General features: G+C 42.8%; 1 protein-coding gene across 1 annotated transcript in view; it reads right to left on the minus strand.

Annotated features, from left to right (window-relative positions):
• Window positions 1–6,831, minus strand: part of Atad5 (ATPase family AAA domain containing 5) — a 54,044-nt gene extending 47,213 nt beyond the window's left edge. The window contains exon 1 of the mRNA XM_085695487.2: window positions 6,389–6,831. Within this exon, the coding sequence (XP_085551613.2) occupies window positions 6,389–6,454 (66 nt within the window). The 5' untranslated portion in view covers window positions 6,455–6,831. The remainder of the gene's footprint in view (window positions 1–6,388) is intronic.
• Between the last annotated feature and the right edge of the window lie 7,794 nt (window positions 6,832–14,625).

Here is a 14,625-nt window from a genome sequence, read left to right on the forward strand (position 1 = left end):
CTGTAATTTCATTTGTGCAATAACAGTTATGATAGCTCCCCATTGATGTAGGTGGGTCTTCTGTATTTCTGTTGCTTTCATTGGTTAATTAATAAAGAAACTGCTTAGCCTGGTAGGTCAGAACATAGGTGGATGGAGTAGACAGAACAGAATGCTGGGAAGAAGGCAATGAGGCAGACGCCATGGCTCTCCTATCCGAGATGGAGGTGGGTTAGAATCTTCCCGGAAAGCCACGACCTCATGGTGATATACAGATTATTAGAAATGGGTTAATTAATATGTGAGAGTTAGCTAATAAGTGGCTGAAGACAATGGGCCAGGCAGTGTTTAAATGAATACAGTTTCCGTGTAATTATTTCTGGTAAAGCTAGCCAGGCGGGTGGCGGGAAGTGGCCCACCGCTCCTTCTACAACAGAGTGTGGCCCCGCCATTCCTTTTACACCCCATTACCATGCATTTTCATGTAATGTGTATATGTAATCTCATAATTGCATCTCAATCTTATGGACACATATATCTGTGCGTGGTCAGGAAGATGACTTTTCATTTGGCTGTATAATTTTGATATATAGCATATATTAGGACATGCTTCATAACTAGATCTATTTGCCCATGAGGACTATAGACATTTAGAAGCCTGCTTTGTTCTTTTGCTTAGACTAACTGAACACAATTAGCTCACTTTCAATTCAAAGCAAATTCAAACTAGACTAAAGGCTTTTTGTAAATAGATCATAACTTTAAAACCTTACAGCTAAGCCAGGCGGTGGTGGCGCACGCCTTTAATCCCAGCACTCGGGAGGCAGAGGCAAGTGAATCCTTGTGAGTTCGAGGCCAGCCTGGTCTACAAGAGCTAGTTCCAGGACAGGCACCAAAAACAACAGAGAAACCCTGTCTCGAAAAATAAAAAAAAAAAAACAAAAAAAAAAAACAAAACTAAAACCTTACAGCTATGCTCAAGGCCAGAGTCACAATGTCCAACCACGGTTACTACACAAAGCACCCTAAGAAACGCATGCCAATTCTTCACTTGCCGGTCTGCTAACAATAGACCTATGTCTCAAAGTTTGTCACTGGGCACTGTGCCTCCCCGTCTAGTTACAGTTTTACTCCTGAAACCCTGAAACCCTTATGTTGCCATGGCAATGACTCAACTCCTAATCGCTTACCCTAGGGATGTACTTTTGACCAAGGAGAGGTAACACTTGTAATTTTTTTTAATCTCTTCAAGGCTCCTGTAAGAAGAGTTTTGAGGCTAGAGGAAAGAAACTAAAAGAAGAAACTAGGAGGAATTCAAAGTAAGACAGAAAAATTGGAGTAGAAGCAGAACAATAAAGAAACTGAGTCGGAGAAGCATGGCGCATTCATCCTCAGCTATCCTTTGTTGGCGGCTGTTTCCTCTCTGAACCTTGAGAGGGCCTTGGGGCTGGCCATCAAAGGCTCTTGTTACACAGGGTAGGACCCCTACAAACAATCCATTCTGCTTTACTCTCTGGTAAAAGTAAACACATCAGGCTGGAGAGATGGCTTAGCGGTTAAGAGCAATGGCTGCTCTTCCAAAGTCCAGTTCAATTCCCTGCAGCCACATGGTGGCTCACAACCATCAGTAACAAGATCTGGTGCCCTCTTCCAGCCTGCAGGCTTACATGCAAGCAGAACACTGTATACATAAAAAATAAATCTAAAAATAAAAAGTAAGCACATCATTTCAAGTATCTCTACGAAATATTTAAGAAACCTACGACAACCAAAAAACATTTGCCACAAGTCTACTGTTTTAATTTTCTACTAAGTCATTGCCTGCAGTAGCCATCACCCTCACAGAATCAAGGTGCTTATGACACTAAGGGCAGTCAATTTTGTGTTAGTCACGTGTAGTCAGCAGTGATACTTGCACCCAGGCAAGCTAAACAGAGATTACAATGAGGCCAGGTATGGCTGATGAAGACTGGGCAAAGCACTGGCTGCTAGGAAGAAACAAAAGGCTCAAGGTAGGCAATCACAAACGAGATGATACTATCAAGGAAAACATAATTTTCATTGTCATAACTAGGGCTGGGGAGAATAACTGCCTAGACATGCAGAAAACCCTAGATTTGGTTCCCACCATTAAGTAAAACCAAGCAGGTGGCACGAGCCTGCAACCACAGCACTGAGGAGATAAAGACAGGAGCATCAGAAGCTCATGGTGAATTTAGTGAGTTTGAAGACAGTCAAGGCTACGTGAGACACTGTTTGAAAAAAAAACAATCTCATAACTGGAAAAAAATAATCAACTTCTAAAAGTAGACTCTACTTGAACATGGATTGACATAGATTTAACACTGCTCTCTATATCCCTAGAGCAAACAGACTTTTGATCCATCTTGAGTATGACTAGGACTCATCCAGCTGCTGGCTCACTAACAATAATGGTCCCATTATTGGCTATACATATATCTTCTAAAGGTTTCATTGGTTTACCTTAGAGTACAGGGGATACGAATTGTGAAACCTGTAGGGTAGCACAGGGAAAACTAACTGGTCTGATTTTCTATGATCTATATTTGTTTTCTTGACTATGTGTGAATGGTATGAAACAACCTTGCTACTAGAGCAAGGAAATACCTTACTGTTCTGAATTTACTAGATCAGAATGACTAAGCCTACCTTTAGAAGGGCATTATTTCTCATTCTGTTTCTATGTGTATTGTAGGTGTTAACTATAAACAAGAACTAGACATAGTGACTCATACCTATAGTTCCAGTATCTTGGAAGCTGAGGCAGGAGGACTACAATAAACAGAAAAGCCTCCTAGATTGTACAAAGTCCAGGCCAGTCTGGGCCACAGGATGAGAACTCAAAGAAACAAGTCTAAATAACATAAAGTACTTATAAAGACCCTTAAACCTGCCCTAGAAATCCACTAAATTAAGAAGACAGGTTGTGGTGGATTGAATAAGAATGACCCTACAGGCTCATATATTTGAATTCTTTGGAGAAAGTGTGTCACTGGGGGTAGGCCTTGAGATTTCAAAAGCCCATGCCAGGCCCAGTCTCTTTCTCTCTTGACCTGCAGATCAGGATGGAGCTCTGTTACTGCTCCAAGCACCATGAGTATTGCTAGGCTCCCTGCCATGACAATGGACTAAACCTCTGAAACTGTAAACGATACCCAGTGAAATGTCTTCTTTTTTAAGTTGCCTTGGTCACGGTGTCTCTTTACATAGCAAGAAAACAGTGACTACGACATATGTATATAAAAGCAAAATGATGAAAACGAGTTTATAAATGTATCACTAACACGCATAACTGAAAATGCATACTACTGTATAGGCTATAAAATAATTACTGGCTGGGCATGGCCACATATGCCTTTAATCGCAGCATTCAGGAGACAGAGAAAGGCAGATGTCTCTGAGATTGAGGCCAGCCTAGTCTATATAAGACTGTCTCAAAAACAAACAAACAACTCCATTAGTTCCCATACACATCCCACTCACTCCCTGTGGTACAAGCACTCTGCCAATTAAGCTACTGTTTCAGCCTTCAGCATTTTCTGTCTTTTGCTTCACTGAACCCCAAGGCTTACAATATTAAAAAAATTTACCCCTTACCTATATTACCATCCTACTATCAACCTTTAACTTCTCAGCTTATTTGATAAAATATATCTGCCAAAATAACAAAAACATTATTTTTAAGAACAAGTAACGAGAATTTTATTTTGAGAAAATTCAAATGAATTAACAAAGCTATCATGGTTAAAAGCATAGTACTGATGCTTCACAAGTAGGCAAGAAGTTCAATGAAGTGTGTCTGAAAAGCAGAACCAGACAAGAGGATCCTTGACACGGCTCAGCAGGCAAAGGTATGTGCCACCAAGCCCGATGACCTTGCTTGATCCCCAGGTAAAAAGGGAGGTCCTCTTCCCACAAGTTGCCTTCTGATCTTCACACATATGCTGACCCTTGCATATACAATAAATTTAAAAAACGTAGCAAATAATTTTTTAAAAGAATTTGTTAAGTGGTAAAAGTAACATTCAAATTAACAGGCAAAAGAGTAAGAGGTGACAGTGGGACAAATTCTGGCCAGTTAGATAAATGACATAAAATACAAGCAATACTATATATGGTGAAATAACAAATGAAAAAGATCTATCATTATTTTCTATAAAGTTCTGACATGGTGTCAGAGGCACCACACAACAGACACTCAAGTCAGATCTAAGTTCAAGTATCAGCCCTGACATCTACTAGTATGGAAATCTTAAGCAAATTACTTTTTTTTAAAACTGTGACTTAAACTGGGCAGTGGTGGTGCATGTCTTTAATCTCAGCACTTGGGAGGCAGAAGTAGATGGATCTCTGTGAGTTCGAGGTCAGCCTGGTCTACAAAGTGGGTTCCAGGACAGCCAGGGCTGTTACAGAGAAACCCCTGTCTCAAAACCACGCCCACACACACACACACAAAAGACCCTGTATCAAACAAACAAAACTAATTTGGCCTACTTTTCAATTATTTTGTTTTTGAAACACTGCCTCTCTACTTGGCCCCGGTTGTCCTAGAACTTGATATGTAGACCAGGCTTGCCTCAGACTCACAGAGATCCACTGGTCCCTGGCCCCAGAGTGCTAATATTAAAGGTGTGTGCCACTAAGCCCAGATGTAAGATTTTCCCATAGATCAGGTACAGTGACCCACAAATTTTTTAAATCTTATTTATCTATTATTATTATTTGGAGTCTAAAAATCTCACTGTTGGTCTGTGCTGGAACTCAATCATGTTTCATAGAAATAATAATACCTTATCATAGGGTTACTATGCAAAGATAAGTAAAAAGCCCTTACCATATTAAAGAGTAAATACCACTATTAAAAAGTAGACTTTCTAAGAAGGGTACCAAAAGCAGAAACCATAAGCCAAAGACTGATAAAACTGACCATCACAAAATAAAATAATTCAATACCCAAAGTCCTTTACACCTGAGACAAGCTAAATAATTCCCTTGACTTAGGGGGAAAAAAATCTGCAGTTGAAAACAGTTACTTGATTCTAAAAATTAAGAGTTAGAATTTTTGAACTAATTAAAGAGAAAAACGACAGGGGATTAATTTTACAGCACTTTCTTCTATTCTCTTTTTTTTTTTTTTCATTTTCCTTTCTTGTTTCTTGCTTGTTCCCCTTGGTTTGATATGACTCTGTGAGTAGGATCGATCCCAACAGAGCTGTGATCGATTTACAGAGAAGGGAGCACACAAACTAGCAACTTCTCCTGGAAAGGAGCATGGCTGAGTGATAATCAGGGCACACCAATGACTGAAGAGCTGTAGAAAATAGAAATATTCATGCGATGGGGCTGGAGAGGTGGCTCAGGGGTTAAGGGCACTTTCTGCTCTTCCAGAGGACCCTGGTTCAATTCTCAGCACTCACACGGCAGCTCGAAAAACAAAAACAACAGCAAAAAAGAGAATTTAAGTGAACACACATCTTACTTAGCTCGCTTCAAAGGCAGCAGACACATTCACTAGAATGCTAGGGTGAGATAGGTGTATAAAAACCATGGCAGTTACAAAAAGGCACAAGCCTGTAATTCCAGCACTTGCAAAGAGGTGACAAGAGATCAGTAGGTCCGAATCCAGCTTGGGGATTTCTGTATCTACATATAGATACCAGCCATATACTATAAGATCCTAACCACCTTTTGGGGGGACAGGGTTTCTCTGTGTAACAGTCCTTAGCTGTCCTGGAACTAGCTCTGTAGCTGGCCTCGAACTCACAGAGATCCACCTGCCGCTGCCTCTGAGCGCTGGGATTAAAGGAGCGCACCACCGCAGCCCAGCTCTCTTAACTCTTAATGGCATAGAATATCATTAGGGTTGCTTAGTGTATTTTTCTTTCTTTTCTGGAAATCAGGGCTTTCCATATTAAGCACTCGCCCCAACTTAGTGTAGTCTCTGAAACATGGTAAATAGAGAAGACCTAATGTGCCACAAAGACTCTTAACTCAAGTACCTCGCTTGATTCTTAAATGACATTCTAAGTGGAATTCCTAGGACAGGTATTTGTACGGACCAACTGAATCTAAAGCTCTTATCTTTTTCACCGTTCTATGAGTCTACATCACGAACAAAGAACTTGAATCTGAGATCCTTGATGACATGTCATTCCACCAATGTTTCAGGACCCGGGAACTGTGATTTTACACCAAGCCTGAAATTTTCTTTAAAATCCCAATGAGGGTTTAGCACGACACCCCGAGACAACCATCCCACACCAAATTAGAGCTGTGGATCATCACATCACTCCTTTCCCCATCCCAGAAGCAAGCAGGACTCCCACCACCCCCACGCCACTATCCCCCAAAGCAGGCAGAAAGAAACTTGACAGATCTTCCCTCTCACCTCAATCTCGTAGTCCTTTACTGGAGGAGGAGCTGCAGCCGCCGCCATGGCCAGGACCCCCACCATGATCCTTGCCTCCCAGAGCCCCGGATCCTAGGACCTCCAGCGGTCCGGCGCAGCGTGACTGGAGGCCATAGAGACGCCCGGTCCAGTGGGAGCAAGATGCGGGGGCCGAGGGGGCCGCCACGGGTCCCCCAGAGCCCACCGGCCGGACGCGAGTGAGAGGTTGGGCCCAGGGCCGTAGAGCCAGGCTCAGAGACGTCGAGAAAGCGCGGGTGCAGGCCCCGCGAGGGCGGCTGCACAGTACCCAGTGCCCCCGAGGTAGGCGCTCCAGGCTCAACGTTCGAGGTCCGGGTTGCGGTGGGCGCCACACACCGAACGCTTCTCAGGCCCTGGGGCTTCGGCGGGAGTTCTTGTCAATTGGGTTTTCGCGCCGTCCGGAGAGCAGGGGGCGGAGCCTCTGACTGCTTCTGGAGGCGGTGTCTACGGTGAGCCACGAAGACCAAACTACTTCGTTCAACGATTCACCGGGTGATAAAACCCATTCTATCCCGGAATCTTAGTGGAATTTTGGAGATTCACAATTAGGTGTTACAGCCAAGTTTGACCATTGAGGACGTGATTTGTCTAAGGTTATTCAGTCTATTTGGTGGCTGAATTAAGACTTAGACTTTAAACATTCCTAAAATTATTTTTTTGAAGTCCGGAAGTTGTGTTGCACACCACAGTACAGCATGTTCTACATAGAGAGCTCCTGTTCAGCCAAGAGATTCTGTCAAATAAATAAGTAAGTAAATAGATAGATAAAGAAAGAAATGACTGGATAGATAGATAGATAGATAGATGATAGATAGATAGATAGATAGATAGATAGATAGATAGATAGATAGAAATTAGGAAGAGGTAGAAAAGCCAGGTGGTGGTGGTGAATGCACGACTTTAATCTCAGCATTAGGAAGGAAGAGGCAGACAGATCTCTGAATTCAAGGACAGCCTGGTCTACAGAGTGAGTTCCAGGACAACCAGGGATACACAGAGAAACCTTGTCTCAAAAAAAAAATTATTTTATTTTATGTGTATACAAACATGTGTGTGCCTGGTACCTATGGAGGCCAGAAGAGGACATGGGATCCCCTGGAACTGGGGGTACAGGCAGTTTTAAGTCACCGTGTTGGTGCTCAAACCAAACCCAGGTCCTCTGCAAGAGCAACAAGAGCTCTTTACAACTGAGTCATCTCTCTAGTTCCTGAGCTACATACCCAGCCCATGATTTAACCATTGTAAAAAGTACTCGTAAAACCCTGCGACCGTGTTAAAGATGTAACTGCTCTATAAGATCACCCATGACAGTACTTCTCCTTTCACGCTTTCATCAGAGAGGTTGACAAACACACTGTGACATAACCATGGCTTAACCATACAATGGAATCCTTCTCAGCATAAAAAGAAATGAGGGTTAGGGGGGTAGTTTATTGGAAAAGTACAATAGAATAGGTGGTGGGATCAAACCTGAACACTGCCAAAAAGTAAGACTAGATCAATAAAAAGCCAAGCATGGAGCAGGGGGTTAAAGAGATGGCTCAGCAGTTAAGGGCACCAGCTGCTTTTACAAGTTCAATTACTAGCACCCACAGGTCAGCTCATAACTGTCTATAACTCCAGTTCTAAGACATCCATCATCCTTTTCTGGTCTCTGGGGCACCAAACAAACAAACAATGAAAAAACATATATTCAGGCAAAACATTTGCTCATATAAAATAAAAATAAATAAATTTTATATGCAAAAGTGAAAACAATCATGGGGCAGGAGAGATAGCTCAGTGGTTAGGAGTGTACACTGCAAGATCTAGCTCCAGGAGAGGCTTCAAAGGTACAGAGAAACCCTGTCTCAGACCCCTCCCCCAAAAAACAAGAAAAAAAGAAAAAAAAAGAGGGCACACTGCTCCTGCAGAGGACATAGTTTGGTTGCCAGCACCTAAGTCCGGCAGCTCACAACAACCTGTAACTCCAGCTCCAGGGGTTCTGAGCCCTCTTCTGAATTTCATAGGCACTCACTTGCATACACATGTCCATACTCAGGCACACAGCTAATCACATAATTTAAAAATAAGTAAATTTAGCCAGGCAGTGGTGGAGCAGGCCTTTAATCTCAGCACTCAGGAGGCAGAGGCAGGCAGATTATCTGTGAGTTCAAGGTCAGCCCCGGTCTACAGAGTGAGTTCCAGGACAGCTAGGGCTGTTACACAGAGGCCTGTCTCAAAATAAATAAATAAATAAATAAATATTTAAAATCTATTTATTTTTATTTTACGAATGTTCAACATGTGTGTAACTGGTCCCCATGGAAGCCAGAAAAGGCCATCAGATCCCTTGGAATTGAAATTAGAGGTAACTTCTGAATCTACGAGCTGGGACTAGAACCAGGATCCTCTGCAAGAGTGGCCAGTGCTCGTAGCCATTGAGCCATTTCTCCAGCCCCCTAAAAATAATAACATTGAAACAAAACTAAACCCCAAAAGATAAGGACAATAGCACACATCTACAATCTCATCACTTGGGAAGCTGAGGTAAGATGAGCTAGCCTGGGCTAAGTCATGACTGCCAGATCTGCCGGGGGTGCATAGCAAAATTCTGTCTAATAATAATAAAGACAACCAGTAATACATGAACAACATAGATAAATATCCGAATCTTTCTTATGGAGCCGAGAACGGTAGTGCGTAGCTCTAGTTGCGACTAGTTTAGAGACCGAAGCAGAAGAAGTGCTTGCGCTCACAAGTTCAAGATGAGCCTGAGTAACATAACGAGATGTATTCACTCAAAATTCTTATCATTTAATTTAATTTTATGTATTTGGGTGTGTTTCCTGCATCGCTGTCTGTGAACCACGTGTATGTTTGGTGCCTGTGAAGGTCAGAAGAGGGTGTAAGTTAGATCCCGAGACTGGAGTTGCAGAAGGTTGGGACCCACTATGTGGATGCTAGGAGTGAACCCAGGTCCTCTTAGCCCTCAAGCCATCTCTCCAGCTCCTACTTGCATTTTTTTAGAAGAAAGCAGAATTAGACATGAGGACACTCCCTGTAGTACCAGCTTTTGAAGGTAGAAGCAGGAATTCTAGGACATACTCAAGTACACATTGAGTACAGTACCAGCCTGGGCTGAACTACAAATGCAATTAAAAACTGAACAACAACAATAATAGTAATATGTGACTATTTAAAAGCTGAGGCTGGAGCTGGACAGTGGTGTCACGCATCTTTAACTCCAGCACTCAGCAGGCAGAGACAGGCGGATCTCTGTGAGTTCAAGGCCAGCCTGGTCTAGGAGTTCCAGGCCAGCTAGCTGTTTGTGAGTTTCAAGCTAGCCTGGTCTACAGAGTGAGTTCAAGGACAGTCAGAGCAACACAAAGAAACCCTGTTGGGGCTGGAGAGATGCTCAGCGGTTAAGAGCACTACCTGTTCTTCCAGAGAACCTGAGTTCAATTCCCAGCACCACATGGTGGCTAACAACCATCCATAATGAAATCTGGTGCCCTCTTCCGCCCTGCAGGTATACATGCACACAGAACACTGTGTACATAATAAATAAATAAATAAATCTTTAAAAAGAAGAAACAAAAAGGAGTTCAAGGCCCAAGCAGGGCATGGGGGCACACACTTTTAATCCCAACACTCAGGAAGCAGAGGCAGGTGGAGCTCTGAGTTTGAGGCTAGTCAGGTCTACACAGAAAGTTCCAGGTGAACCAGGGTTACACGTAAAAACTCTTTCTTTAAAAAAAAAAAGTTTAAGGCCCAGGCTGAGAGAGACAAGTAGGGTGCCCCTGTGTCAAAACACTGAGGGCTGAGGATATAGTTCAGGGACAGAATGTCTGCCAATCATGCACAAGGTCTTCGATCCAGTCTCCAGCACTGTAAAAGGCAATGAAATTAATTTAAAAATTAAAGAATTAGTTTATTTTTATTTTATGTTTGTGTGTATGTTTTGTCGCGTGTCTATATATGCACCCCACGTGCGCCTGATTCCTGAGGTTAGAAAAGGGTGTTGAATTTCAAAATTGGAACTGGATTTACAGATGGTGTTGAGAGACCATGTTTTTCAAGAGACTTGGTTTTTCAAGACAGAGTTTCTCTGTGTAGCCCTGGCTGTCCTGGAACTCACTCTGTAGACCAGACTGGCCTCGAACTCACAGAGATCTGCCTGCCTCCGCCTCCCGAGTCCTGGGATTAAAGGCATGCACCACCACGCCCGGCTTGAGAACCAACTCTTAATTTGTACCAGTCATCATCTCCTTCAAGCTAATATCTCCCGTTATCTTCCATGGTATACTTCCATCATCCACCCATCCATCCCTGAAATAGTATGCCATGCTGGCTCCAGGCCAGCTGTCAACAGAGCATGTGTGAGCAAACAGGTGAAAACCGCGATCTTCTTAGAGTTTATATACTAGTTGGAAGATACCGCAATTAAAGTGACAATAAAGTATATGGTGTGTTATGTAAGGACAACCATAGAAGAGAAGATAGTGATGGAAGTAGGGTAAGGGAAGGGCAGGTTTCACTCGGCAGGGAAAAGCATTTGCTGCCAAGCCTGATGACCAGAGCTCAGTCCCTGGAATTCACACAGTGAAAGGAGAGAACTAGAGAGCTGACTCCCATGGGTTGTCCTCTGACTGCTGCACACGTGGCACGTATGCCCTGCTCCTCCGCACACGCAAACTAACTCAACATAGAAAGGGTGTGATGGTGGGGGGAACTGGAGCGGTGGCTCAGCTGTTAGAAATGCTAGCTCTTCTTCCAGAGCTTGATTGCCAACAACCATCTGGCTGCTCACTGTACCAACTGTAACTCCAGCCGCAGCGGGATAGAATGCTGTCTTCTGGCCTCCTTGGGCACTGCAAGGATGGGGTGCACAGACACATATGCAGGCAAAATATCCATGCACATAAAAATAAATATCTATGTTTTTAAAGTGGTAAGCATTATCTGGGGCTAGTCAGGTGTGGTGGCACACACTGTCATCATAACCCTTAGGAAGCACAGGCAGATTAGAAGTTCAAGATTATCCTTCACTGCATAGCTAGTTTCAAGCTAATATGGGCTACATGAGATCCTATCTCAAATATATATACATCTGCAGTAGTCAGCCCAGTTGTGAGTGGTTCCTCTCTGCAGATTAGGATGTAACTTCCTTTTGTTGACATGAGCAGTTACACCTCTTCCATCTGCTTTTCAATTTCCCACCATTTCCGGGCCTCTCTGATAATCTTTTGGGTATTCTCATTCTCCAATGGTTCTCCTATTCCTTTACTATTAATTACTACTATTTGATAGATTTTTGGAAAGGAAAGAAGAAAAACACAAGGAACTAACCCTGAAAGAACCAGCTTAGGGCTTACTTTCTCTAAAACCTCTGCACACACATCTACTTCCTCCACTTCAGTCAAAATGTTGTGGTTTAAATGTAAGGTTTCTGGGCTTCCATTGTACTTGATGCATCATGTCACACATTTTTTGTTTACGTACGTGTTGCCATGGCTGGACTGTGAGAGCAAGTAGAGGGCTCATTGCTGTTTTTGATCCCGATTGCTCTTAAACACTTTGGGTACGAGTATGTGCTTCTGCATAGCCAGCCATTATGATCCAGCCTTTACAAGTATGCACTTTTACATTTTCCCTTCCTGGTGGCCAGTTTAAAAGAGAAACTAGTGGGGGCTGGAGAGATGGCTCAGAGGTTAAGAGCATTGCCTGGCTCTTCCAAAGGTCCTGAGTTCAATTCCCAGCAACCACATGGTGGCTCACAACCATCTGTAATGGGGTGTGGTGCCCTCTTCTGGCCTCCAGGGATCCACACAGACAGAATATTGTATACATAATAAATAAAATAAATATTAAAAAAAAGAGAGAGAGAAACTAGCTGGAAGGCAGAGGCAGATGGAGCTCTGTAAGTTGAAGCCAAGACTGGTCTACAAAGCAGGTCTAGGACAGCCAGGGTGCACAGAGAGACCTTGTCTCAAAAACAAAACAAAAGAAAAGAAACAAAACAAAAAGAAACTGTAGCTTATTGATGTTTCCTTTTCGTGGTGAGTTGTTTGTTTGTTGTTGTTTTTGAGACAGGGTCTGTGTAGTCCTGGCTTCCCTGGAACTCCGTGTACACACCAGGTTGTCCTTAAACTCAGATGTGTGTCACCATAACCAACTTTTTTTTAAAGCTTATTGTTACTAATCTTAATTATGTGTAGCATGTGTGTCTGTGTGTGGAATGCTAATCTGAGTGAAAGAGTCTGAGAGGGCCACAGGCTTCAGATGCCCCTAGAGAAACAAGAGGATCGGGAGGCACCATCTATGGGCACTGAGAACCAAACTCAGTTCCTCTGCACAAGCAGTATGCACTTCTAACTGCTGAGCCACCTCTGAAGTTCCTCTTTTTGGTTGTTTTTGTGCAGTGCTGGGCTTGTCTGTCCTCACGGAACTATGCCCAGTGCTTAGTGGTATTTAAACTTCCAGCCCTCGCCTTTCCTCTCAAGTCCCCTTTTAATTCAAAATCCCTTTCTCTTGTAATTTTGGTGCCAATATATACCCTGCTTATCCCATTTACTTGGGAAAGCTAATTCCATCGATACCTCTGGATCCTCATAATGTAAGCCCTACCCCATGGCCAGCTGACGTCTGTACTTACTGCCTCCGGATTCTTTTCCTTTCTTACTTCTAGGAATAAGACAATTCACTCTTTACGAGTCTATGCTGTAAGGTTAAAAAGAATAGGGCTTAGGGTGGTGGTGGCACATGCCTCTAATCCCAGCGCTCGAGGCAGAGGCAGGCCGATCTCTGAGTTCGTGGTCAGTCTGGTCTACAAAGTGAGTTATAGGACAGCCACAACTATACAGAGAAGCCCTGTCTTGAAAAGTCAAAACCAAAAACCAAACCAAACAAATAAAGAGTGGGGCCTGCCAGATGTGGTGGCACAGGCCCTGCGGAAACAGTCCAATCTTTGTGAGTCTGTGGCCAGCCTGGTTTACATAGTTCCAGGACAGTGAAGGTTATGGAGAGACAGACACAGAGACAGACACAGAGAACTTGTCTCAAAAACAAACAACAAAAGCAAGGTCCATGAGTGGGTAAAGGTACTTCCTACCAAGACTGATAACCTGTTTTTGATTCCCTGAACCCACTTGGTAGAAAGTGAAAAACTGACTTCCGTAAGTTTCCTGTAACTTCCACAATGGCATACACAGAATAAATAAAAAAAAACTAGATAGATAAACAGATAAATAGATAGAATTAAGAAAAGAAAGAAAGAAATCCCAAACACAAATGTTTAAATATTCCTGTATTCCTGGACTTTACTGAGGTTTTTTTTCTTGTTTGTTTGTTTTTTGTTTTTTTGTTTTTTTGCCAAAGTCCTACTATTTTCTTGATCTTTTTGACTATCTTTTCCCTTTATTTTTACTGTCAAACCTAATGGTCACCATCCTAATTCAAGCCTCTCTCATAATTATAACTGTACTAATGCCATGTGTTTTTTTCTGATTTATCCTACTCTTCACCATCTATTGTATATATTTATTTCACTGAATAAAACAGTTTTGAGGATTTAGTATATGCCAGGGTCTTCATTGTCGTGAGCCAAATAAGATGGATCCATGCCCTACTTACCGTTTAGTTTCCTAAAATATTGATTTATAAATGGCAGTGCATGAGCCTCACTCACTGCCTTTGCTGTGTTTGTTTCTGCTGGTGCTAGATATTGTCCCTAGAGCCTTGGACAGGCTAGGAGTGCTGGTTTGCATGAGAACGGCCCCCATAGGCTCATGTATTTCAGTGTTTGGCCTCTAGTTAGTGGAACTGTTTGGGAAGGATTAGGAGGTGTGGCCTTATTAGAGAAAGTGTGTCACTGGAGGTGGGATTTGAGATTTCAAAAGTCCCCTCCAGGCCCTCTAATTTATGGATCAGATATGAGCTCTCAGATACTGCTCTATTGCCATAGCTGCCTGCCTGCTGCCACATTTCTCTGACAAGATGATCATGAAATAACCCTCCAAAACAGTAAGCAAGCCCTCAATTAAATGCAATAAAAATTTCCTTAGTCATGACGTCTTTTCGTAGCAATAGAACAGCAATTAAGATACTAGGCAAGCCTTGTATCACTGGGCTACATTACTAGCATAACTCTTGGCTGTTTGAAACAGGCTCTTACTGGGTAGTTCAGACTGGCCTTCAACTCTATGCAGTCCAGGCTG

Source organism: Myodes glareolus, chromosome 9 (genome assembly GCF_982192425.1).
Source record: "Myodes glareolus chromosome 9, mMyoGla1.1, whole genome shotgun sequence".
NCBI lineage: Eukaryota > Metazoa > Chordata > Mammalia > Rodentia > Cricetidae > Myodes > Myodes glareolus.